This window comes from Syzygium oleosum, unplaced genomic scaffold (assembly GCF_021117445.2).
Source record: "Syzygium oleosum isolate NSW1041296 unplaced genomic scaffold, Sole_v2.1 Sole_v2.03, whole genome shotgun sequence".
Classification (NCBI taxonomy): Eukaryota; Viridiplantae; Streptophyta; class Magnoliopsida; order Myrtales; family Myrtaceae; genus Syzygium; species Syzygium oleosum.
In genome coordinates this window covers 11,750,859-11,775,001 of record NW_026607487.1, presented here as the reverse complement: position 1 = coordinate 11,775,001, position 24,143 = coordinate 11,750,859, and the positions used below count along the sequence as shown (strand labels likewise).

The window sequence follows — 24,143 nt, the reverse complement described above, 5'->3', positions numbered from 1 at the left end:
CCCTCCGTTTATCGCAGGTGTACCGGTTTGTGATTTTTCGTGGTATGAAGGAATTGCAATCCATCCGAAAATGCCAGCCTGGGATTGCTACTCTACAGCCAAGACAATTGTTGAACTGTCCGAACATCCCAATTCCTTGTCCGATATGTTCCAAAATTCAACCCAACATTAGCAACAAAACAAACGAGGAAAATAAAAGTCGACAAAAAGGGATTAAAAAAAAGGGTTTAAATTTAGGGTTAATACCACAAAAAACTTTATACTGGTACACTGGTGATAAATTTACCATTCGTTAATTTCCGTTAAATTTTACTGTTAAATTACTGAATTAGACGATATGTAACAGTTGACGGGTTTACTAGTTTGGGGTTTTACCCTCCGTTTATCGCAGATGTACCGGTTTGTGATTTTTCGTGGTATAAAGGAATTGCAATCCATCCGAACATGCTAGCCTGGGATTGCTACTCTACAGCCAAGACAATTGTTGAAATGTCCGAACATCCCAATTCCTTGTCCGATATGTTCCAAAATTCAACCCAACATTAGCAACAAAACAAACGAGGAAAATAAAAGTCGACAAAAAAGGACAAAAAAAAAGGGTTTAAATTTAGGGTTAGTACCACCAAAAACTCCATACTAGTATACTGGTGATAAATTTTACCCTTCGTTAGTTTCCGTTAAATTTTACTGTTAAATTGCTGATTTGGACGACACGTAACAGTTGACGGATTTACTAGTTTGGGGTTTTACCTTCCGTTTATCGCAGGTGTATCAGTTTGTGATTTTTCGTGGTATTAATCCAATTTAATGGAAATTAGCGGAGGGTAAATTTATCACCAATTTAGGATTTTTGGTAGTAAAAAAATTAGTTTGGAGTATATTTGTTACATGTGTATTAGTTTGGAGTTTTTCGTGGTATTAACATTTAAATTTATCGTGGGTTGTAAACTAGACAATTACTTTGCGTGTGAGTGCTTATATATATAAATTAAGGAAGTGCCGACTAAATTTCCCAAAAAAGAATATCCAATTGAACAACACGTTAATGTTGCTTAAATTGCACGGGACCAATTTTGCCGGAGATTAGAACGTGATCAAGAAAATTGGACGCCTACAATCCTGGACAGCATGCCACTTTGACATTTTAACTTCTTTCTGTCGTCACAATTTTTGCTGCGAGAGAAGAAAAAAAAAAACCAAACATGTCGAATGTGGAAAAGGCAAACGGGGAAGTGCAGCACACGTCAAAGCACATTGTATCTTCGCTTCTAATTCATCCTTCGAGGACATAATTATAACAAACAAATACATAATATTAGTGATTTCTCACTTTAGTTCCGAAATTTTTTTTAAAATTACATTAACTTTTTCTCGATTTCATTATATACCCTTTCAGTTTTGGGATTTCGAGGGGACGGGGAAAATGCCGATCACCAGTGAGATAAGAAGAAGGTTTAAATCGCGCCGTCACGGCTCTAAGTAAGGGCTAAGTAAAAAGTTTACATTAGGACTAATGTATCATTATTAGTTCCCTAATCCATCCAATTAGGTGCATCAGACCTACTGCCTTCCGACCAAACAAAATAGATGCAAACGTAGGTGAATATTCCCCAAGGCAAAAAATTAAAATAAGGAAAAAATGAAAGATCTTATTGTTCTTTGCTTGCCACCTGTTTCCAAGTCACATCGCGCTTTCCCCATCGAGAAGTACGCACACGAATATCACCCAACTGGAAAGAAAAAAATCAATCTCTTTTAAGGAAATAAACGGGGGCAACTTTCGAAATCGCAACTGATGATGGTTTAACACACGAGGCAATGCCCATCCCGATCCCTTGACCATGCATACCATGCTTTTGTCATATGCTTTGGTAAGGTGCCATAAATGTACTTTACCCCTCGGGGTCTACCTCCCATGAGCTCATTCATGCTCTAAGTAGTAGTCGGCCCGAAGAGCGCGACCGATCGGCCCGACCTGGTTCCAAGAATTGCGTCGAGAAGGGATCGAACCCGAGACCTCCCCTCTCTCCAAATGCCAAGTACTCGAGTAATTCGATTTCCATCCCGGTCAATATCGAACGATTTCACCCATAGAGAGACGAATACAGAGCCAAATCCTCTGTCTCTCTCTGTTCTCGTCCTCGTAAGGACCATACACGTAAACGGCGACAGGAACGAAGTTCAGTCATTTTTATGGCGAAGTAAAAAACTGTGTTTGGCCTCTTTGACTCATCCCTTCCCTTCCCTTCCCTTCCCCTCTTCCTCCACCTCGCCATAGCATTGACTCCTCTCTCTCTTCTCTCTTCTCTCTTCTCTCTCAACAACAACAACAAGAAGGAGAAGCAATGCTGGCTCCAGTCGAACCCCATTCTTTATAAGCCGCAACCATCGCTGTCTCCTACCCCGAGAAGACCCTCCTCCTTTACCTTGCATTCTTGCAATTTCTTCTTGATCCCTCCCCCCTCCCGAACGTGCCCTCCCATGGGCACTCCTCTCCTCCTCCTCCTCCTCCTCATCTTCTTCCTGGCCCTGTCGCCCTTATGCTCCGCCATCCGCTCTTTCCCGGCGGCGGTGGCCGACGTGCCCCGGTTCGCCGAGGCCCCCGAGTACCGTAACGGCCGGGGCTGCCCCGCCGTGTCCCCGGCCTCCTCCTCCTCCTCCTCCTGCGACCCCTCGCTCGTCCACGTCGCCATGACCCTCGATTCCGAGTACCTCCGCGGCTCCATCGCCGCCGTCCACTCCGTCCTCCGCCACGCCGCCTGCCCCGAGAACGTCTTCTTCCACTTCGTCGCGGCGGAGTTCGACCCGGCCAGCCCCCGGGTCCTTACCCGGCTCGTCCGCTCCACCTTCCCTTCCCTCAACTTCAAGGTCTACATCTTCCGGGAGGACACCGTCATCAACCTGATCTCGTCCTCCGTCCGGCAGGCCCTCGAGAACCCGCTCAACTACGCCCGCAACTACCTCGGCGACATCCTCGACCCCTGCGTCGACCGGGTCATCTACCTCGACTCCGACCTCCTCGTCGTCGACGACATCCGCCGCCTCTGGGACACCCCGCTCCGCGGCTCCCGCGTCATCGGCGCCCCCGAGTACTGCCACGCCAACTTCACCAAGTACTTCACCGACGCCTTCTGGGCCGACCCGGTCCTGTCCCGGGCCTTCGGGTCCCGGGACCCGTGCTACTTCAACACGGGGGTGATGGTGATGGACCTGGCGAGGTGGCGGGAGGGGGGCTACCGGAAGCGGATCGAGGGGTGGATGGAGGTGCAGCGGCGGCGGAGGATATACGACCTGGGGTCGCTGCCGCCCTTCCTGCTGGTGTTCGGGGGGAACGTGGAGGCGATCGACCACCGGTGGAACCAGCACGGCCTCGGCGGCGACAATGTGAGGGGGAGCTGCAGGTCGCTCCACCCAGGACCGGTGAGCCTCCTGCACTGGAGCGGGAAGGGCAAGCCGTGGGTGAGGCTGGACGAGAGGAGGCCGTGCCCGCTGGACCACCTGTGGGAGCCTTACGACCTGTACAGCAGGACGGGCAGCATATTCGGGTTCGGTTCGGGTTCGGGCTCTCCTTCTTCAGGGAGCGCATTGATCGGGTACACGAGCTACTTGTGGTGAAGGAGACTCGATGATGACGACGACGACGACGATTCTTTGGATCTTACATTATCTTCTTCTTTCTCTCAATACATTGTTCAGATTGATTGGCGATTCTTTGATAGGTGTTTGTACAGATTGAACGGCGATACCACTAGGAAAGGATGAAGAACACAAAATCTCTTTTTTGTCTTCTTCTTTTCTCCCTTTTTTTTTGGTTGTCTGGTGGGGAGGGGTTGGAGAGAGGATTCCATTTGTTGTGATCATTATTTTCCAATCTTTTTTTCTTTTGGGTTTTAGGTGGGACAATCGATGATTCTTACAGCTCTTTCATCTTCTTCTTCTTCTTCTTCTGTCGTCGTCTTCGTCGTCTTCGTCGGCGATTACTACATATTGTTTAGATTACCATTTGGATTCACAAATTTTGGAGGAGGATGAGGAATAACAAACACCATGTTGTTTCTTTCTTTCGTTCTTTCTGTGTTGTTTCTTGTGCTGCCCTTCCTTTCTTTTCAATTTAATTTTTACAGGAATTTTGTTCTTTTGGGTTTCTTGATGTTTGAGTTTGGTGAAGTCCCCATCAATACTGACACCGTGACACCACCCTCCCACATCTCTAGTGGTTGGCTTTTGGTCTTTTTGCGCTCTGGTGGCAGCAAAAATAATCAAAGCCGCGCTCTGTTTCTGGACAGATCACCACCGCCACCCGCCACCACTCTCATTTTCACGATCATCAATGAACGAACCCTTTTGAAAAAATAAAAAAGAAAACAGAAAGAAAATAATAGTCGGGCAAGTTGGGAAAATCAATTCGACAGCTACTTTGTCCACGTCCATGGCTCTCCTCACGAATTGAAAAAATTGAAAAATGAAAAAAAAAACCCAGGAAAATATAAATTGAAAAAATAATTGGTCCCAGCCAGCGCGCACCACTCACGGGTTTCCCTCGGGGGCCTCAGAGATTCCTAAACCCAACACCTTTGCCCCCTAAATTACCACAGCACAGCACGGCTTGAATTAAAAAATATTATTCGAATCATCAAATGTTCTTTTCGGCCCAAAAAATAAAAATAAAAATTAATAAATTATCGAAATGTTGCTATGAATTAAAAAATGTTGTCACGATATTCGTAGCTGTTGCAATGTCCACGGTATCTTTTGCTTTTCTTGTACAAGTTCGCCACGCAAAGCGATTGGTTCTGGAAAAGCCTCGTAAGGAGAGACCCTTCTTCATACTCTCGGCTACGGGCTCTGTAGCTTTGCTAGTTGTCCACGTGGCGCGCCGAGGAGGGTTCCGCCGCCGCCGCATGTTCACGTGACGACCCATGACTCTTTCGCCCGGTCGACCGGACCGGACCGGACCTGACATCATCGGGCTCGGCGTGGAGCGAATCGAGAGGCCGGAATCGAATTGATTCGCCCCTCGCGGCGGCGATGATCGGGTTTCGACCGGGAATGAACGATGACGATTCCGCCGGGTCGAACGTGGCGTGGGGTTAAAGACGGTAAGAAGCGGGAGAGCCGGAGGCTTGTACTTGGGTCTTGACTGAACTGGATTTGACTCCAAGCAAAGGCTCTTTTAATGGGGGATCTCCGACGAACCCGAAGCAAAAACTTCAATGGCACGTTGGAGATATTTGGAAAAGCCTTTTCCCGAAAATATAGTAAATAAATAGATAAATTTTTGATTTTTTTTGCCCATTTGGTCTTCGTAGCAATGAAAAGTCAAACGAGAACTCGCAGAAAAGCTCCAGCTCCAGGTCCACGATATTCCTCTCTGGCTTAGTTTCTAAAGCAACAAGAAGAAGCGAGCGTCGACATCATGCCAGCACTCGAGATGGATTGAGCACTGCTATGTCGGACCGAATGAAAAGTTGCGACGTATTAGGTTATCGAGCATGCTCCGGTTTTGAATTAAGAAGTGGAAAGATCGGCAAAATTTTGACCGAACCAAACTGATAAGTCCCTATATGCCAAAGAGGTTAATCAGATCTAATGGATTTTCTAGATGATGATGCTTTGATAAACTCTTCATGTTGTACCTCCCCCACCCCTCAAAAGAAAAAAAGAGGAGTAAAAAAAAAATCATATTTTTCCTTTTGCAAATTAAATGGGCCCACCGCCCATCCGGGGGAAACTTGGGAGCGAGGCAAAAACAACTTTTCCATTACGTGGAGACATAATTACAAAAAATGACCTCGGACCATTAGAAAAGCAAAGTGACTCCTGATTTTTCCAATATAAAGTAGCGCAAAAGCCATAAAAACAATCTTAATTTGTGCTGGTCACGACACGTGTACCCTAATCCTTTTTTCTGTAATACCAAAAATCCCAAACTCGTATCTATGTGATATATGTACCCTCCGTAAAAGTTCTGTTAATGAAAACCGTTAAAAATATACCTACGTGAATGCCAGAAAGCAAATAGTGTTGACACGGCGCCCGCGTGGCTTGTTTTGGCTAAAAATTCATCTAACGGAACCTTGACGGAGGGTAAATGTGTCATGTAGGTACATGCCTAGAATTTTTTATGTCACAATAAAAAAGTCTAGGATAAATGCGTCGCCATGGGTACAATTTAGGGTTTTTGTGTCACGACGACTGATTAGCCTCCTGTTGAAGATAAATGTGTCGCAATGAGTTTAATTTGGAGTTTTTTGAGACCTTTTCCCTTTAAAGTAACTAAAATGGGCTAAAAAAAATGGATAAAGAGTTAATGGAGCCCATTTACCTGTAATCGGGTTGACTATGACCCACTTACAGGCCCAAAAGAATAAGCAACAGCACGAGTACGGGATTTGTCTTTGCATGTGTAGTCAACGGAAGGAGAAACAAGAGGCTAAAAGTCATCCAGCGAGAAAGCTCGGGGCTAGCCCGGTTGGGCCCAAATCCAAGCCCGGCCCATCATTGAAGATTTGGATGATGAGCAATTTAAGATGGACAGGCCTAGGGCACAAGTATTAGACCCAACTTTAATCCAACCAACGATCACCACTAGTGATGTTAATGTATGCGATTAATCATCCTACGAGGCTATAACAAAACGCTCGCTCGCTCTCTCGCTCGGTTTGGCGGGTTATAGTTCCTCACGCGTCACGCCCATACCGAACATTTCGTCGCTAGAGATGGCAAATAGGTCCATAAAGTGTGCTAGGCGAGTTGTACATACGGTTTTTTTTTATCTTATACAAGCAGGTCGAAGTGCGCTTAATTAAAGCAAAGCAAAGCCAAGTAGGATATGGGGCCAAAAGCTTCAATTAAGGATTTGGAGATAGATCCCTTAACCCCAACATTGGATACTAATCAGGATTATACAGAGAATAACTCTAATCCGGACTTAACCATACCTAAGATATGAGGCACAATGCTTTGTTTGCACTTCGTGGGCTGCTTAAAAATGGGTCCGAGTGAATCTGGGACGGACGCATTTTTCCATCTAGTTTGATCGAGGACTAGATTTCTGCAAACTTAGAATGGCTGAGATTCACAGAATTCAAAGCTAACCCTAGTATCCGGAAAAAGTCCTTTGACACAATTAATGAGTTCGGCTGAATACGGGTTCAATAAAAAAGCTAAACGGGTTTAGAAGAGGAAACCGGATCAATCTATTCGTAACCAAACCCATGCCACTTCTACCGGCGCTTGGGCTCGAGACTTTCACGACCAAACTTTTAAGTTCCTAAGTCCTAATCTAGACCTCGGTCCCCACGACCGGAACACACCCCCTTGCAGCCGGACCTGGGTCTTGGGAAATCGGATTTAGGTCTCTAGTGGCCAGACCCCAGTCCCCTAAAAAGCCAAGTTCACTAGCTAACATTCATGTTACAGATTATACAAGGTTAAATTTGAAGGCAATTTCAAGGCGTTTTTTTATGGTGCCACAGGAGATCGCCGGATAAACTAGACCTCATGTCAATTAATGGATGAAAGAGCGTCCTTCGATATCGGATTGAAAAGAGCGTAGTGTCACCGGTTAGATGGATCGCAATAAAATGGTAGGTCGAAATCTCATTGCACCGCAGAAAATCCCCTGTTTCAGTCCATGGTCATTTGCGAGGAGACCTCAGTGGTCAGAAATTTGATCCCGACGCACAGAGAATTTGTACTTAGACTCGGCCATTGTTGGCTGCAAATCCATGTTCATGCTATATGTGCGTAACCACGAGCAGAGAAAGGGGGGGTGGTTCTTTGGATGGCGACACTACTCTCGCGATCACGTTCTGATGCCCCCCCAACGACGTCGCTTTTGGCATTTGGACATTTCCTGACAATTATTATTATTTGTTCGTTCTGGTTCAACCAAAGGGTGCGCATGACAATGTTTCTATGCCGGGGAACTATTTCTACTCAGAAATGGTTCTTTTTTATTCTGTGCCCGGAAACAATTTCTAAGCATTTGAAGGCGTTTGGTAACTGTCCAAAATTTTTATGCCTGGGATAGAAAAGAACAGAAATGCGTTTGGTAACTACACAAAATTTCTTTTTATTAATAATATTTTAATAATATTTTGAATTGTTTAATATTTTTTTTTCTTTCTACCCATTCTCTTCCTTGGCCATAGCCGGTCGCCGGCGACCGGCCACAGCCCAGGGCCGGCGAGGGCGAGGGTCCCCCTTGCCGGCGAGGGCGAGGGCTAGACCCTCGCCGCTTGGGCGAGGCGGCTCGCCGTCGGTCATGGCGAGGTCGGCCTCGGCCGTGGGTCGCGATGGCGAGGTCGGCCTCGCCCGCCGGCGGCTCGCCGTCGGTCATGGCGAGGTCGGCCTCGCCGGTGGGTCGCGACTGGCGAGGCTCGGCCTCGCTCGATCCGGGCGAGGCCCGACCTCGCTCGATCCGGGCGAGGCCGACCTCTCCATGATGACGGACGAGCCGCCTCGCCCGGGCGAGCGGTCCGGCCCTCGCCTTCGCCGCAAGGGGGACCCTCGCCTCCGCCGGCGAGGGCCGTGACGCCCTCGCCGACCCTGGGCTGTGGCCGGTCGCCGGCGACCGGCCACAACCTAAGAACAGCAACACAAAAAGAAGAAAAGAAAAAAAAGAAAAAAAATTGATTCTCAAAATTGTGTCGAGAAACAAGAAGTAACTTTTTTTTACTTCTTGTTTCTCTTCCAAAACTATTTGTGGACATAAATTTTTGCAAAAATGTGCTCGAGAACAAAAAGTTTACCAAACGTATTTTTGTTCTCAAACTATTTTTGAGAACAAATTAACAAAATTTTTTACTGTTTGACACATTATCAAACGCCTTAATGGAAAGACCTTGTCACATGCGCCTTCCCTCTCTCCCTGTCTCTCAGACCGTGTCCCGCAGACACCCTGTTCAAGAAAACTTTTTCTAGGTGGGCCTTCGCCTGGCTACATGCTTTGATTGCTGATCTCATCATCACCTTCTGGTCTCTTTGAACTCTGGTGGGGGATGCTTTGATCTGACTGCAGTTATGAGCCTCAGAAAATGGTTAATGAACAGTAGCCTCCATCCTTCATTTTACCAGTCAGTCCACTTTTGATCCCACATTGACCCAACTAATCTCACTGTTTATGTCCCAATGATGGGTCTTTCCATTCCATTGCCGTAACTTTTCTCCTCTGGGCTCGACATTGAACTCTCCCAGTCCAACTTTTCTCAGTTCCAAAAGCAGTGATTGCAAGATCACAGTGGAAAAGGTTGAAACTTTCCTTTGAAACCTAGTTGGGTTGGGGCCTTTCTCCTACCCTTTTTAACGGTTTCTTTCTCTGTCTCTCTTTACCTTCATCATGGGTTTTCACTTTTTGTGTAGATAGATGATAGAGCTTGTCATTTTGGGAGTTTCCAGAAGAACCAGAAACAGACAACCCCTTCTCAGGACTGTGAAAATGACAAGAAGCAATAGAAACGAAAAGGAGCACATGCTTATGCTATCCTCATCTCTTTGTCTTCTGAATGGGTTGCGGTTTTCAATCCTCTCCCTTTTGTCCTCGTCCTGAAAGGCTCATAACTTGGTCTCTCACAGTCTCTGAGTGGATAGATTGGTGAACTTCCCAGCTGGGCTACAGGTGGCGATGGTTTTTGCACAGCTTGTGTGGCTGGTGACATAGCTCTGTGGTAAAATTATACCTTCGCTAAGGTACGGTTTCTTCCTCTTTTGGATCTGTGAAAATGACTCCCATTTACTCTGTTTGATGAAATTGATTTTATTTTAATGCGTGTGCTGGTACTTCATAGTTGGCTGCTCATGGTTTTTATGCCCTGTTCTAAAGTTACTTTAGTTGGAAATGGTCAATGATATTGGGATTAGGTGTCTGAAAATAGTGTGTGGTTCTTGATCTTCGTGAAAGCAGATGGGAGAGACAACAGCTGCTTCGAATGCTGCTCTTGAAGTGTCGGTTTCATTTGGTAGGTTTGAGGGTGATTCGCTCTCTTGGGAGAGATGGTCGACCTTTTCGCCTAATAAATATATGGAAGAAGCAGGGAAGTGCGCGACGCCCGGATCAGTGGCCATGAAAAGGGCTTACTTTGAAGCCCATTACAAGAAGATCGCTGCTCAAAAGGCTGAGTTACTGGATGAGGAGAAGAAAATGATGGATGATTCGTTGCGAACGGGTGAAAGAAATGGAGATCTGGATAGGGATGCTGATGAGGCCACTTTTGAGATCAATACACACGAGGATCAAGGTCACTCCGGAGGAATTAAGCAAGAGATGAGCTTGTTAGCCGAGACAAATGGTTTGTACAGTGAAGACCCGAACGAGGATGACTTGATTACTATTGAATGTCAAAGCTCGTTGGCTGTAGGAGTCCAAGTAGAACAGGAGATAAATCTCGAAATCACCGACTTGGGTAAAGCAGAGGAAATTAACTCCGTGAAGGAAGTGGTGGAAGTGCATGACAACATGGAGAGACCAGAAGAACACACTTTAGTGAAGGATGTGCAAGAAGTGGTTCCTTCTATTGGATCTCAAGATGATGTTAAGGAAGTTCAGCCACATTGTGAAATCGAGACAAAAGCCACTCTAAAGTATGAAGTGAAGAGTGCAAAATTGAATAAGCCAAAGCTCCCTCAAAAGGTGAAATAAACAAACTTTCTTGACCATCATTGAAGGATCTTGATTAGAATTGCTTTGATCATACTGCCGGTCCCCTTTCTTTGTCTGGTCCAGGTTAGCGATGCATGTAAGGAGCAGAGCACTGCGGTACGTAAGAAGAAGCCACAGTCACCAGTGATGAAATCCCCAAAAGTGACCACCCCTCGACAGTCGAGGCCATCGGCTTCCACTACCCCAATAACATCCTCATTGAGATCTTCGAGAAAGCCAGGAATTAGTCCATCTCTGCCCAAGAGCAAGAACCTTTCAATAGGAGACAAGAAAAATGCAGTTCCTAAAGCCTTGCACATGTCGATTGCTTTGGGTTCCACAAATTCTCATCCAGCTTCTCCCGCCACAAGGAAATCTTTCATCATGGAGAGGATGGGGGATAAGGACATTGTCAAGCGAGCATTCAAGATGTTCCAGAACAATAATGTGGGCCCGAAATTGTCCGGTGAAGAATCAGAGCAGGTAAGTTTTCTGATGATTTTGATCTCTCTCATACGACTCCTTTGTTGGAACTTGGAACTGATGATTATTATTGTTCAAAATCCTGTTGTTTGTAACATACAAAGCACATTGGTTCTAACTTTGGCAGGTGCTTTCCAGGGAGGGAGAACCAAAGGCTTCCATTCCCCTAATCAAACAGAAGGAAAATGGACGGTAATGATTTAATAACATTCTCCATGCATATTGCCCCAATTGCATCCAACCTTTTGTCTGAATCAATGCACATGATATTTTCTGACAGATGCTAAACTTTTCAGGTTGCAACTTTACTCTCTAATGCTGTTTAAAGTATTCTGCCTGCATATTTTTTGCTCAATCAATTGCAGTTACTTATTATAAATATAGAATCTAGATAACCAAATTCTTTCATGATATATTGCGTGCCTAAGGAGCAAGGTTTTAACTTACTAGTATATCATTAACATCTATCTCATATATCATTCTTCAGGCCACTTAAAACAGGGAGTGCGGCACAAATAGCTTTTCAGCCTGCGTCTTCTTCCTATGGTTCCAGAAGTGATGAGAGGACGGGAAAGGTTACAGAGGTTCCACTGGTATGGATCATTTTATCCTTTTAGTCTGAAAATGTTTCTTTTGTATCCTTTACAGGCTTAAATTTTTCTCCTCATCTTCTTTCAGTTTATGAAGAAGCTGAAGGAAAGATCCATGGCTGTCGATAAAGGGAAGCCGCAATTTCAGGAAAAATTAAAGGTATAAACAACATATCTATTTGGGTTTGCGCATTTTTTACATCATGGAATTTGCAAAAGATTTAGCATAACATTCTCTTTAAAGATCACATCAGTACAACAAGATTGCTATTCCTCAGGAAGAAAAGAAGGCAGAGCACAAAAACTCAAGACCCAGTATCACCCAGAGAGGCACGCACATATCAGGTCAGCCAGGGCATAGTAAATTGACAAATGGCCTGAAAAAAGGTACAGTCTTTCGTTTTAATCCGTCCAAATTGTTTGAGATGGTGAAGTGCTTACATTATAAATAGAGTTCAGTTACGTATCTTGGAGGAGAGCATATAATTGCGAAGGAACAATGTTTCTCAATTGTCTAGACTGAATGGAGCAGATTTTCTGTCTGAGCATAATATGTTTATATCATGAGTTATTATTAGATACATCTGTGTCTAGTGTTGACCGGAGAATGCTGAGGGAGGGGTAAAAGGAAGTCATTCTTCTTGTCATTAATTTTGGTACATCTTCATTTACAAATGAGCTTAAGAGTGTTTGATATGATGCTACCAACTGTCAACTCTTCCAGCGCAAACCGGCTAATTCAGAAGCAGGAATTAAAGTGCTCTAGTAACTGCGGTTCTTCATAAGCCTTTCGGCAGTGTTATATCTGGAAGAGAGACAAGAATGCAAAAGCACGACAATTTCATATAGCGTGACTTTATTTTCGCTGTTGATCGTGTACCTTTGCTTCATTCGTCGACATTTTTATTGTGGCAATAGCATTGAAAATTGTTTATTCAATTTTACAGGTGGTTAACAAGGCTGAAGTTCAATGATTATTCGATAAGGATGCTTGAGGAAGGGTGCCGCAGACGCGTGTCTGATTGGAGTACTTAAGAGGCATTCTGGTAGAAATATCCAGAGACTCAATGGTGTGTAAAGTTAGCAGATCACCTTCAGTCATTTATGAGACAGGAGGAGCTTGGAATTAATGACTAGAGAGACACCCATATAATAGTCTCGATTATGGTGTGGGAAGATATAAGCAGTGTTGAGTTTATGGTAAGGTAGGTCGGATGTCTCCTGAGATGTTGCATTTTTTCGCTCTCTATCATTACACATATAAAGAGTGATTGTCTCAGAGAAACTTTTATTTATAGAATTCATCTGAGAATCTGTGAAAGGCGTACGAGTCTCTATAGCCCCTGTGGCTTCAATTACATAGGACTAGTCTCAAGTTTCTTTACTTTATGTTGGTGACTCGTAGTGTTTGCAGAAAATGTTGCTTGCGGTTTTACCTTCTTTAAAGGTCTTAAGCAAATGAAGATGCGTATTTTTCACGAGATTGGTAGAGAGCATAAGTTTAAGATAGCAAACTCGTGGAATGTGAATGCTTAATACCGTCGATTTGAACATACCTTTTTTTTTTTCAGAGTAAATTTTGCCTTAGAGAACTTCCATTTGTGTATCTTAGGTTGGAAGCACAACTCTCACTTCCTTCCTCGACCCTCCTTAATTCTTTCAAATGGATAACTTTTGACATACCATGCTCTGAACGGGATACATAGTCCGGCTTCCATCTTGTTCCTGTCAAAAACATGATTGTGTTATCGCTCTCTTGAAAGTGCAATATGGTTTGGAGTTTTAGGATCCTCGTAATCTAGTGAATCAGACACCCGGAAACCGTCGAATTGGTGTGCTCTGAATCCCGTCTTCCATGCAGATCTCACTTGATCCGACAATTGGAAGACAAGTTGTAGAGCTCATGTTTGGTTTCGGGCAAAAGTAAGGTCTTTTCACGGGCTATTCGGTTTCTCCAAATTTTGTTTCCTCCGGTATATATCTCGAAGGAAATGACTGCATGTTCTTAGGTGTTTCGCATGCTTTTCTTTTGCACGACTTTATTAATGGAGGCAATTTTTCTTTCGTTTGCTCATCTCATATCCCGCAACAGTCGAATCAACACCTTTCTTGGAACTGGATCTTCTATGGAGATCCTCCATCATGAGCACCGAATGATCAGAATAAAGATTCTTTTGAAATAGTTTCTGGGTATGTCACATTTCAGAATCTGTGAAGCGCGAACGGATCTCAGGAATTGAACGTTCTCTTCTGCCAAAACAAAGCAATAATATCACTCGTGGAACGTGCACAAAAGAGAACCTTCTCCTCCAATCGTCTTGGACTAAAGAATAATGAACAAGCTCAACAATTGTATCCACCACGCGCACTAACTCCTCAAGTGACGTAAAAAGACAACATTGCATCAGCAAGTGTGACGAAAAAAACTGATATACACGATCATATTTACCAATAATTGGGAAAGAATATGATGCGAATGAAAGAATGCTCGACGCGTCCTCGTATAGTACAGTTTCTATGATGCCTATACACTCTAGCTTGTTCCCTTTCAAAAACAAGCCGAATCAGAAATCTGTATCGGATTCGCTAGACGTGCTCCGGGACTTCTCCGACAGGAAATGTGATGGCAACTTTGGGAACCTCACGGGGGGTCTTGTTGCAGGAGATGTTGGCGACGATGACCCCGTGCTTGGCGCTGCCGTTTTCCTCCTCTGCTGGTTTCGAGCAATTTCAACACACGCCTGATCGACCATGTTCAGGAAATCCTTAACAATAACAAACAGCTGAAGTGGGTTTGCTCCTTTGTCCTTTGAGGCCCCTGCTTGGTAGTACTCAGTTGTCTTCTTCACCATCGCCGTCACAGCTGCCCGATCTTTCCTCATGGCACTCAATTCGTTCTCGGCGGCTTTGAGAAATCCTTGCATTACTCTCACGAACCCTCCTCCGTCCCTTGTACCTTGAGACAGGAGTTGCCGGATTTCCTCTATACGGGACGTGAGAGCTGCACATGTGGCAGCAAAGGTTTCATAGTCAATTGCCGCGGCTTTCTTCACGTAAGAGAACTCGGCGCTGAGACCTCCTACAATTGGCAATCCTAACATCATGTACTCCTTCTCTCTTTCCTCTCTCGATGTCCGATTCTCAGGATTTGTGTTCGCACTGCTGCTCTGGCTGCTGGTGCGGCTCAAGCTACGGTTCCGGTTGGCGACGCAGCGTTTCCCCTCTGCTCGGACCACTTCTTCCACGACAAAGTGAAGCAAGGTAGTCTTTCCGTCCGTGCTTTTGACATCGGAGAGTTTTCGCAAAGAGTTAAGGTTGAAGGCTTGTGCATTTCCTCGGGAAGTTCCAGCATTCATGTGATTGCCGGCCTTAAGGATCGCTTCCAATAGTTTCATGAAGAGTCCTCGCGATCGAAGCTCCTTGCACCCCGATTCAATTATTTGTAGAGATTCTTTTAGCTGCAGGATCTCTGATTCGTAGTTCAGCCTAAACAGCATGGCACTGAAACGAGTGAAAGCGGAGGGGACAGCTTTGAGGAGGTGGTAGAGGAAAGATTCTGCATCGGCAAGTCTTGTGGGGTCGCCAGCGAATCCAAGGATCTGGGCTTCCTCTTCTTTCGTCGGGGCCATCCTGTCAAGCTTTTCGAGAGCATCGGCATCTAGGCCTTGGCCTTCGGTGAGTGCACCGAGAATTTCTTTGCGGGAAACAGTCAGAGACTTGAGCACAATCGCGATGTTCTGTGACCGTCGAGGATCGAGTGTGAAGATCTGTCCTGACGAGCCCGGACTGACAGCACTTGGAATCGCTGTACTTGTGTTCCCTCGAGGAGATTTGCGATTCGCAGCAACAGATCCGAATAGAGCTGCCATCATATCATCATCAAACCTGAAGCAAGTAATGGAAAATGAGCACGGGTTAGAAACAGAAATCAATGATGAATCGATGTCCTAAAGCTGCTAGAGTGAGCAAGTTTTTCAGAATGCGCTTACTTGAAAGAACCACCCTCAATTTTGTTCCACACCATCGAATGTTCCGTGTTGGCAATGTTCACCTTATCCCAGTGCAGTGGTTTCAGCTTCACCTGATCTGTTCCTGTTTGAGCGCTCCCCAATGACAATTCACCTGGTTTATTGGCACCTGGCATTGCTTTTGGCAATGGCGGGGGAGGTTTTAGTGATGAAGCCGGACCACCCGCCTTCGGAGGGGGTGGAGGCGGCGGCACTTTCGCAGCTGGGATTGGTGGAGGGGGTGGTGGTGGGGCCCTTGTATTGGTTCCGATTGCTGATGAGGTGAGTACCTCCGTTGACCTTTTGGGTGGTGCTAATGGTGGAGTAGGTGGTGGTGGCACCAGCAGCAGAGCCGGTGCCGGTGGAGCAGGAGCATTTGGCGGTCGAGTTGACACGGTGGATTTCTCCACGGCCTCTAGGACGAGCCCGGCAGGCGGAGGAGACGACAAAGCAGGCATGACATTCTGAACCAGGTCGTTTGCTTCCGGTTTAAATTGGCCGTAGGAAGTCGAGGACTTCTCTCGGAGCAAATGGACTTCCTGGATTGGCTCGGAGTTTCTCCGGCGATCTCTTCTAGGCGCTGTGCCTTCCTCCTCTGCCGCTTCTGCTCCTTCTTTGGAGCTCCCCAAAGCCTCCATTTTGATGTTGGTCTTGCCGCTCCTCCCCTGAAGCTTCCTCCAATAAAGAACGTCCAGCCCATTCTCATCCACTATCAGTCCCTTAATATTGCCATCGAACCGCCTAAAGTCGTCGCGCATGATGGTCGGGAGACCGCCAGTGGAGCCGCTCTCCTCCTTCCTACTCCGCGCGACCGCGCGCCTCTTGAGCAGAAGGATCAACAGCCCCGAAATCACCAGCGTGCTCGCCGCCGTGGCCGCGACCGCCTTGGCAATGGTCTGCTTGCCTGTGCCAGAAGGCGAAGGGGGCGGCAGCTGCGGCGGGGGCGGAAGCACCACCGGTGGCGGCGGCGGGGAGGCCGGAGGGTTGGTTGGAGGCGTTGGGGCGGGGATCGGCGGCAAGCCTGGATAGAAGACCTCGATGTTTTGCTGGCCGTCGACGAGGCGAGTGTCAGAAACAATCACGAGGAAGAGAACCGACATGAGAGCAAAGAATCTCCGGCGAAGAACCGAAGCCATGAGAGAGCGTTTTCAGATCAAAATTGCAGAGAAAAGAGAACAAAAATCCGGTCGCTGTTCTTCTGCTTTGCAAGATGAAGAAGAAGAACGTGGAGGTCAGCTACTGTCTCTTTGCTTTTTGGTCTCTAACCGCTGACAGTTTCTAAGGAGGCGGTTGGTACCGGTTGTATTTTTTCCCGGGGTTTTGCCTCGCGCAATGACCAAAACGGCCCCGCTCGGAGCCGCGTCAAGGCGTTCCGACCAGGGGGCGCTTTGGTCCTTTCACGAACAACGCGAAAGGGACAATACCAGCTCGAGTTATTAAAATCCCTGGTCAAGACCAAGTCGGAGCAGCGTTGAAATGGTAAATCCCCAAAACTTATCTTAATCAAAGTATGATCTGTACATTGATGGGAGAGTGCCAACGACAATTTCCTGATCAAAAACAAACATAATATTATGATTAACAAGTTGAATCTCGAGTTGAGAAACAAATGAAAAGTCTAAAAGCAAGACTTTATCGGATTGGGAATTCACCTAATCATTCGCGGGGGGGAAGAAGCTTCTGTCTTGTTGCGTTCGATCCGAGTAAATTCAAGGAATTTAATGGGGAGATGTCACCAACCCATCATTTTCTTGCACGATATGAATCAGAAGATCGGGCAAACGGATGGTATGGATGATGCGTAATCCCAACAGGAGAAGAGAGACAGAGACAGAGTGTTGGGGTTGGGTGGCTGGTTGACTGGGTTTTGCATTGAAACTGGGATGGGGATTGCAGTAGGTGAACGTGAACAACCGCAGGAGTATGGCCCGAAAGGGAAACAGAAACAAACTGCATGTTGGGCTTTTACCACAACTTTGTTGGTTCTGACTTTGGAAAAGGTCGTATCACTTTCGGATCAGTAAAGGGAAAAAGTTCATTTCAAATCTTGGAGATTATGAAATGGCATTGAATAAGTCTAGATGTTAAGAATCTGACATACTTTGAAACCTCATGTGTTGAAAGTTTAAGGTATAGGTGAAATGTGACTATCTAATGTCAACCGCGACATTATAAATAAGTGACGGGCCGGAATTGACAGCTTGATTCTGAATAATTCTCGCTTGCTTGCACTCCTTAAAACCATGGAAGGTTGTGAGCAAAACTAGAATTGCCTTAAATAACAATGATATGGACTATTGAGTATTGGACAGTATGAAAGACCATGCTTTAATGTCATAGAAGAGAAGGGTAGCAGATAGGCCACTTTACAGTAAAGAAGATTTAGGCACAAGAAACTCAAGCCGTGTCTCAGTTAAGTCCATGAAACTATTATCTCAGTCCATCTTTATTTTTTATGCAGCTGGTTTCATCAAAGGGAAAGAGAGCAGAACCGCGAGAGAGGGGATGGTAAAAATGGTTTTGTGGGCTCACTGCTCCTATGATTCGAACCCATCGAGAGATTGTGTATGCATATTGTATTCAGGATATCCGATCCGGATTGAACCATCGGCTGATATAGATCAAGACTTGCACCAAGGGAAATTTTAGTAGGCCTTGTTCTGAGACGTTAAGCGCGACCATAAAATGTTGGACTACACCATTAATGTTTGTTGATTGAATGAATAATTTTGATATTCATTTAACTTTGTTGAAGTAATATAGCTCGAGAGAAAAACGTACTAGAAGGCGCAAGGCATTATAGGGACGTTTCCTCCCCAGGATCACCTGTTGCGTGTTCTCAAACTCCATATTTTTTAGTCTTTTTTCCCCGAAACAGATGAGGAAAGGGTCAGATCTCGTCATCCGATTAAAGTTGTTGGATTAGATCTTCAAAACTTATTGCAACAAATCCAAACACCCAAATTGGTAGTCTAGTAGCATATATGTACCTAGTTTGTTAGATTTCGTCGTTCATCCTCCTCTATCCTGTCGGAGAAGATGTTTTCAGAACTAGATGGATTGAGGTGTTGCAGAAATTGGACTGACCTCACCGTCCGAAATGAGATGAAGTGAGACCTAAAAACATAAAGTGACAGCTATCAAGTGGGTTACGATTGATACTTCAGGAGTTTTTGTGGTTGTCGTATGCAAGTAATTGATGAAATTTGTAACTTGCGGAACTGTGAAAATTGTATCGTATGAAATTTGCTGGACAAGGATTCTCTATACTGTTCGGTGTCTCTATTGATGTCTCGGCAAAATTGAATCGTTGATCCACTAGCTGTAAATTCCATATCTATCCTTGTCCACGTGGATGAATGATTTGGATGGATGAGACACCGGATGGCGACACCAAAAGAGTAGATGATCTTGTTCCAAATTCGTTAGCTTGTGTACTGAATCCAGAGGATGAAAAGTACAGAGGATGTCTAGTAGGTCCCAAGAAATCGAATTTGTTTACTCATTCACCAGGATCCTTCATCATTAACAACGAGAGATTTTGACCCATAAACATACCTAAAACTCAACAGCAAACGAAGATACCATCACCCGGATCACTCTCTCTCTTCCCATCCTTGCTCAATCACACCAATGCTGCCATTGTTGCGGTTCTGCATTCTGCTCATATCGGGGTCCTCGGTGCCTGTGCTTGAGTCCATTGTGGCCGGGCCCTGGACCCTGGCACCCATGTTCGGGTCAACCGACTTTTGAGCCCAGGTTCATCGGGCTGGGCCTGGGATTCCCATGCCCGAGTCCCCTGCGCCCGCGCCCCAGTACATCAATGTTGGCCCGGGACCCTAGCGCCAGGGCCCGGTCCATCGAGGCAGTGCCCACGACCTCAACACCCAAGCCTGGGTCCAACGAGATTGTGCCTGGAAACTCGGCGCCCATGCGTAGGTCCTTGGTGTATGAGCCCATGCCTGCGACCCCAGCCGCCCATGCTAGGTCCATCAAGGCCGGGCCGGGCCTTGGATCCCGACGCCCGCATTCAAGTCCCCAGCGCCCGGACTTGGGTCCATCAAGGCTTTCCCGAAGACCCCGACGACTGTGCCTGGGTCCATCAGGGTTGGGTCTAGATCCCCGGTTCTTATGCTTAGGTCCATCGAGGCTGGGCTTAAGACCTTGATGTCGGTGCCCGTGCTTGAGACGGCAGGCCTGGGACCTCGGCACTCAGGCCTAGGACCTTGGCGACACTCAAGCTCAAGTCCACAAAGGCCAGGCTTGGGATCCAAGTGTCCGCTCTGGGACCTAGTTCCCAAGAACTCGGGCTCGGGCGCCGGGGACCTAGGCCAACCTTGATAGACCCTAGCCCGGCCTCGATGGATCCAGGTACACCAGAGGCCCGAGGCATTGGCACCAGGGTCCTAGCAGCTACGGAGCTTATCCCGAGTGCCAGGGTCTCGGGTACAGCCTCAATGGACTCGGGTGCAAGCGTCAAGGCCCAACCTTGATGTACCCAAGCCCAGGCATCGGGGTCTTGGGCATTAGCCCGGCCTCGATGGACACGGGCCCGGGTACCGGGGACTCCAGCTCGACCTTAACAAGCCCAAGCGTAGGTGCCGAGAACCCGAGCACCGACACCAGAGTCTTAGGCTCAGCCTCAATGGACTCGCCTGGGCGTCGCAAACTCGGTCACAAGCGCTAGGGTCCTGGGTTCGACCTTGATAGACCTAAACGTGGGTGTCGGGGAGCGGGGCCCAACCTCAATGGATGTGGCGTGGGTGCTGGGGTCTCGGACCCGAACGCAGGCATCGGGGACCAAGGCCCAGCGTCGATGGACCCGGGCTCAAGCGCTAAGGTCTTGGGCATAGGCCCAACTTCAATGGACCTAAGCCTAGGCGCCGGGGACTAAGGTCTGGCCTCCATGGACTCAGGGATGGGCGCCAAGGTCCCGAGCCCGACCTCGATGGACTCAAGTTCGGGCCCAAGTGACCGGGTTTCGAGCACTAGGTTCGAGGTCCGGCCTTCATGGACCCAGGCACGGGCACCAGTACCATAGTTCCAGACCCGACCTCGATTAACCAAGGCTCGGGCGCCGGAGGCTTAGTCTCGGGCGCCGGAGGCTTAGTCTCAAGCACTAGGGTCTGGCACTCGACCTCAATAGACCTCAGCCCGGGCGCAGAGGACTTGGGCTCGACCTCTATACACCTGAGCGGGGGGGTGTTCGAATGTCAAGCACGATTTTGGTAGACCCAACACTATTGCCCATGCTCGTGCCCGGGAGTTGGAGATCCAAGCGTGAAACCTCAGTGCCCATGCTAGATTTCTTGGCTGCACACGCGCAATTCACTAGCTCTCGAATAGTGTATGTATATATAAGAAAATTAAATGAGATTTTTCTTATCAATTCGGTTCATTTTCAGGTTTCAGCCAAATGCCAGAAAATAACTTCTTGAAAAATATTTTCAAGAAATGTTATATTTTTCATGAAACAAACGGAGCATAAATTTTAGGTGAGCTAGAGGGAGAAGAAAGGGAGGAACTAGAGTTATCTAGCCGTACGTCGTGCAAAGGGGTTATCTATATAAATTTGTTGTCAACTATCAATAGGAGATTAGGTGAAGGAGTTTTCAAATTTTATCTTGAGTAAAATGACGATTTTCAAACAACAGTCTCGAATTTTCGACCAAAAAAAAAAATTAGGTCTCGAATTTGTCGTCGGTGGAATTCCGACTTCATAAACAACACATAGCAATGACCGATCATTTCACGTGGGAGCTACGTTAGACTTCTGACGCCCGAACTTATTAACGGGTCCATCACCCAAATTCTAGGATTTCAATAAACGCATATTCATAAAAATCTTCTTAGCAAGTATATCAAAAGTGCCTCGTAAATAATTAACTCGAAAATCACCTATCATGATCTTAAAACGCGGAATCATTCTTGAACCAACTGTCCTCCAAATACTGGTTAATCACGTCTCTCGTGACCTTTTTTAGAGGTCAATGCAAGTGTTTATTCTCTTAGAACTACCGCGTAGCATGCCCATTCCACCAGATTGCTCGAGAAGTCTTCTTATCCAATTGAGTAATGTCGGGTTGAACATTTCGTACAATTTGGAGCATTGTCCGGATCTTCCGTCCTACTCCTTACCTAACTCCTCCCATTTGACATTCAACGAAATATATTCTGGCATATGATGTTGATGATGATGGCATGTGACGGCGAACATGGAAAGAACAAATTAAACGCGAAAGAAACCAAAATAAGACCCGGGACACCTTACGAAAATTATCTATTTTGGAATTTGTAATGATTCCATAGATTTCGGACAAAGCCTTAATTTTGATTACAAAGCCTCTGTATTCTTTTTACCGTCAAATTCGTCATCATCGATTTGGATAGTCGATTAGTAATTAAATTAAAAACCGGGCAAATACCAAGATTTGATAAATTGGTATAAAAATCACTGCACGAGTCGCTTCCCAATACCAAGACTTGAAATTTTCTTTTATTCCCTAATCATGTCTTTGAGTTGAGCTGTCGGAGAGAATGTCGGAAGGCCGGCGAGTTAGGGAATGGACAAATGTCGAGGCCACATTGGCATTGATCTTGGGCTGCGAGGCTCGATCACTGGCCCATTCAGACAAACAAGGGGAAATGCTACATTGACATGCCCTTGAGCGACAACCTTGGCCTAGTATCTACGGTTGATTAATATGATTTTGCAACAATTTCGTCCATGAATCTATGTTATGAAACTTTAGCTAAATGTCTCATTTACTTTGAGTAAAGGTCGTCCTCGTAGTTTCAATTTCTCCCATCATCTCTCTCAAACCCACCAAAAAAAAAAAAAAAAACAAACAAACACTATCTTTCGAGCCCTCGCGACGCGCAAATGAATCTTGTAGATCTACTTAATTCCGGATGCTCTTGTGCATATACATTTCCTTTTCATGTGCAATTAGCATTAATCGAGCATGACATGGTAGTGTATATGTGTCGTGTCCTCGTTGCGTAGATAGATATTTTGAGAGAGTATGTCTTAATATAGTATTGTAGAGGGAGCGTATCACTATCAGTTTCTTTAATACGTGACACCATTGTCGAACTTTCAATCGATTCATCTAGATCTTTGAATTTGATCAATCAAATCCTTGTAGTGTTTTCAATCTAAACTCACAAATTAGCATTGACAAAATTTGCTAAAATAGGCATTAATCCGACATAAATTAAGATTAGATGGAGAAAATTATACACATGGATTTCATACGTGTAATAATTCACTAATAGCAGCAAAATACTACACGTTCCCTTCCTTGGTGTACTATTTTCTTTAAATAAACAGGTTTTCCCCTCGCTCGAGTCTCGATCACTTTAATTACATCTACTCATTCCCTTTACTTTTCTTTAATAGGTGGTCTTTAGGATACCTATACCCCAAAGTTTCTCGCAAAAAAATAAAAGAATAAGTGCATTGGAAGTCTTAAAACTTATCATGAAAGTACAATTGAATCCTAAAACTTTCAAAAGTGCAATTACGTCCTAAAAATTTCAAAAAGTGCAATCAAATCCTAAAACTTGTTGTTAAAGTGCGATTGAGTCCTAAAACTTTTAAAAAGTGCAATAAAGTTTCAAAACTTATAAACATTTTCCGTTTGTCAAGTTGGACCGAGTCAATCGAAGGACTTGATTGTCCTAACTTGACAAGTATTGGGATTTAATTGCACTTTTTGAAAGTTTTAAAACTTAATTGCACTTTCGCGACAAGTTTAGGACTTGATTACACTTTTTGAAAGTTTTAGGGTTCAATTACACTTTCATGACAAGTTTTAAGGCTTTCAATACGCTTATCCCGAAATAAAAAGAATCGAGGATCACTTTAAATATTGAAGAAAAGTTCATAGGCAATCCATGCCATTATCCCTTTAAAAAAACCCAACCTGTTAGAATGCCCCCGTTACAATGTGTTTGGATGGAGAGAAGTGAAAGGAAATGGACGGAAATATTCCCTTGTTTGCTTGTTTTGAGCTAGGAAGGAAGTGGATGAAGATGATCTTGGGAAATACTTCTCCGTGAGCCACGTTTTATTTCATTCCAAAAGTAGAGAAGATTGGAAAGCAATATAATTGATGTCATTTTCTTCCAAAAGCCCTTACATTACTTTTTTAACTGTGAATTAAAGGGAAAATTACATTTTGCATCTCAAGTTTTGGCGATTGCGGCAAGTTGCCCTGTGACATTTTAATTTCTGCAATTTGCTCCCTGACTTTTTAAAATCGGTGGCAATGTGCCTTCTAGCGTCAACTCCGACCAAATTTTTGTCACATATCTATCTGACCATGTGTGACTACACTTGATTAGTCGCGGGAAGCAAAATCGGTCCCGCACACAAACATGGACTGCTCAAATATATCGGTGTGCATTTGATGTCGG

The 24,143-nt window shown here is 45.5% G+C and overlaps 3 protein-coding genes across 7 annotated transcripts; 2 read left to right on the top strand and 1 right to left on the bottom strand.

Annotated features, from left to right (window-relative positions):
- Window positions 1-2,293: 2,293 nt before the first annotated feature.
- LOC115665097 (probable galacturonosyltransferase-like 9) lies at window positions 2,294-3,741 on the top strand. Its single transcript, XM_030586985.2, has one exon. It carries the CDS (start codon window positions 2,482-2,484, stop codon window positions 3,613-3,615), a length of 1,134 nt encoding a protein of 377 aa, XP_030442845.1. The 5' UTR covers window positions 2,294-2,481; the 3' UTR covers window positions 3,616-3,741.
- A 5,131-nt stretch (window positions 3,742-8,872) lies between these two features.
- On the top strand, window positions 8,873-13,039 carry LOC115670712 (protein WVD2-like 7). Of its 5 annotated transcripts, none has more exons than XM_056309362.1 (9): window positions 8,873-9,253; window positions 9,371-9,693; window positions 9,908-10,633; window positions 10,727-11,125; window positions 11,253-11,317; window positions 11,613-11,718; window positions 11,804-11,875; window positions 11,970-12,102; window positions 12,663-13,039. In XM_056309362.1, the coding sequence occupies exons 3-9, from the start codon at window positions 9,908-9,910 to the stop codon at window positions 12,668-12,670; spliced, it is 1,509 nt and encodes a 502-aa protein (XP_056165337.1). In that variant the 5' UTR covers window positions 8,873-9,253; window positions 9,371-9,693; the 3' UTR covers window positions 12,671-13,039. The 5 variants fall into 5 exon arrangements, with proteins under 5 accessions (XP_056165337.1, XP_056165336.1, XP_056165338.1 ...); XM_056309361.1 differs by having other exon boundaries at window positions 9,367-9,693; XM_056309363.1 differs by having other exon boundaries at window positions 8,874-9,253; window positions 9,367-9,693; window positions 11,979-12,102.
- A 1,026-nt stretch (window positions 13,040-14,065) lies between these two features.
- LOC115670711 (formin-like protein 4) lies at window positions 14,066-17,079 on the bottom strand. The gene is made up of 2 exons (XM_030592042.2): window positions 15,705-17,079; window positions 14,066-15,600 (listed from the first exon to the last, which is right to left on the bottom strand). The coding sequence occupies exons 1-2, from the start codon at window positions 16,856-16,858 to the stop codon at window positions 14,280-14,282; spliced, it is 2,475 nt and encodes an 824-aa protein (XP_030447902.1). The 5' UTR covers window positions 16,859-17,079; the 3' UTR covers window positions 14,066-14,279.
- Window positions 17,080-24,143: the final 7,064 nt, after the last annotated feature.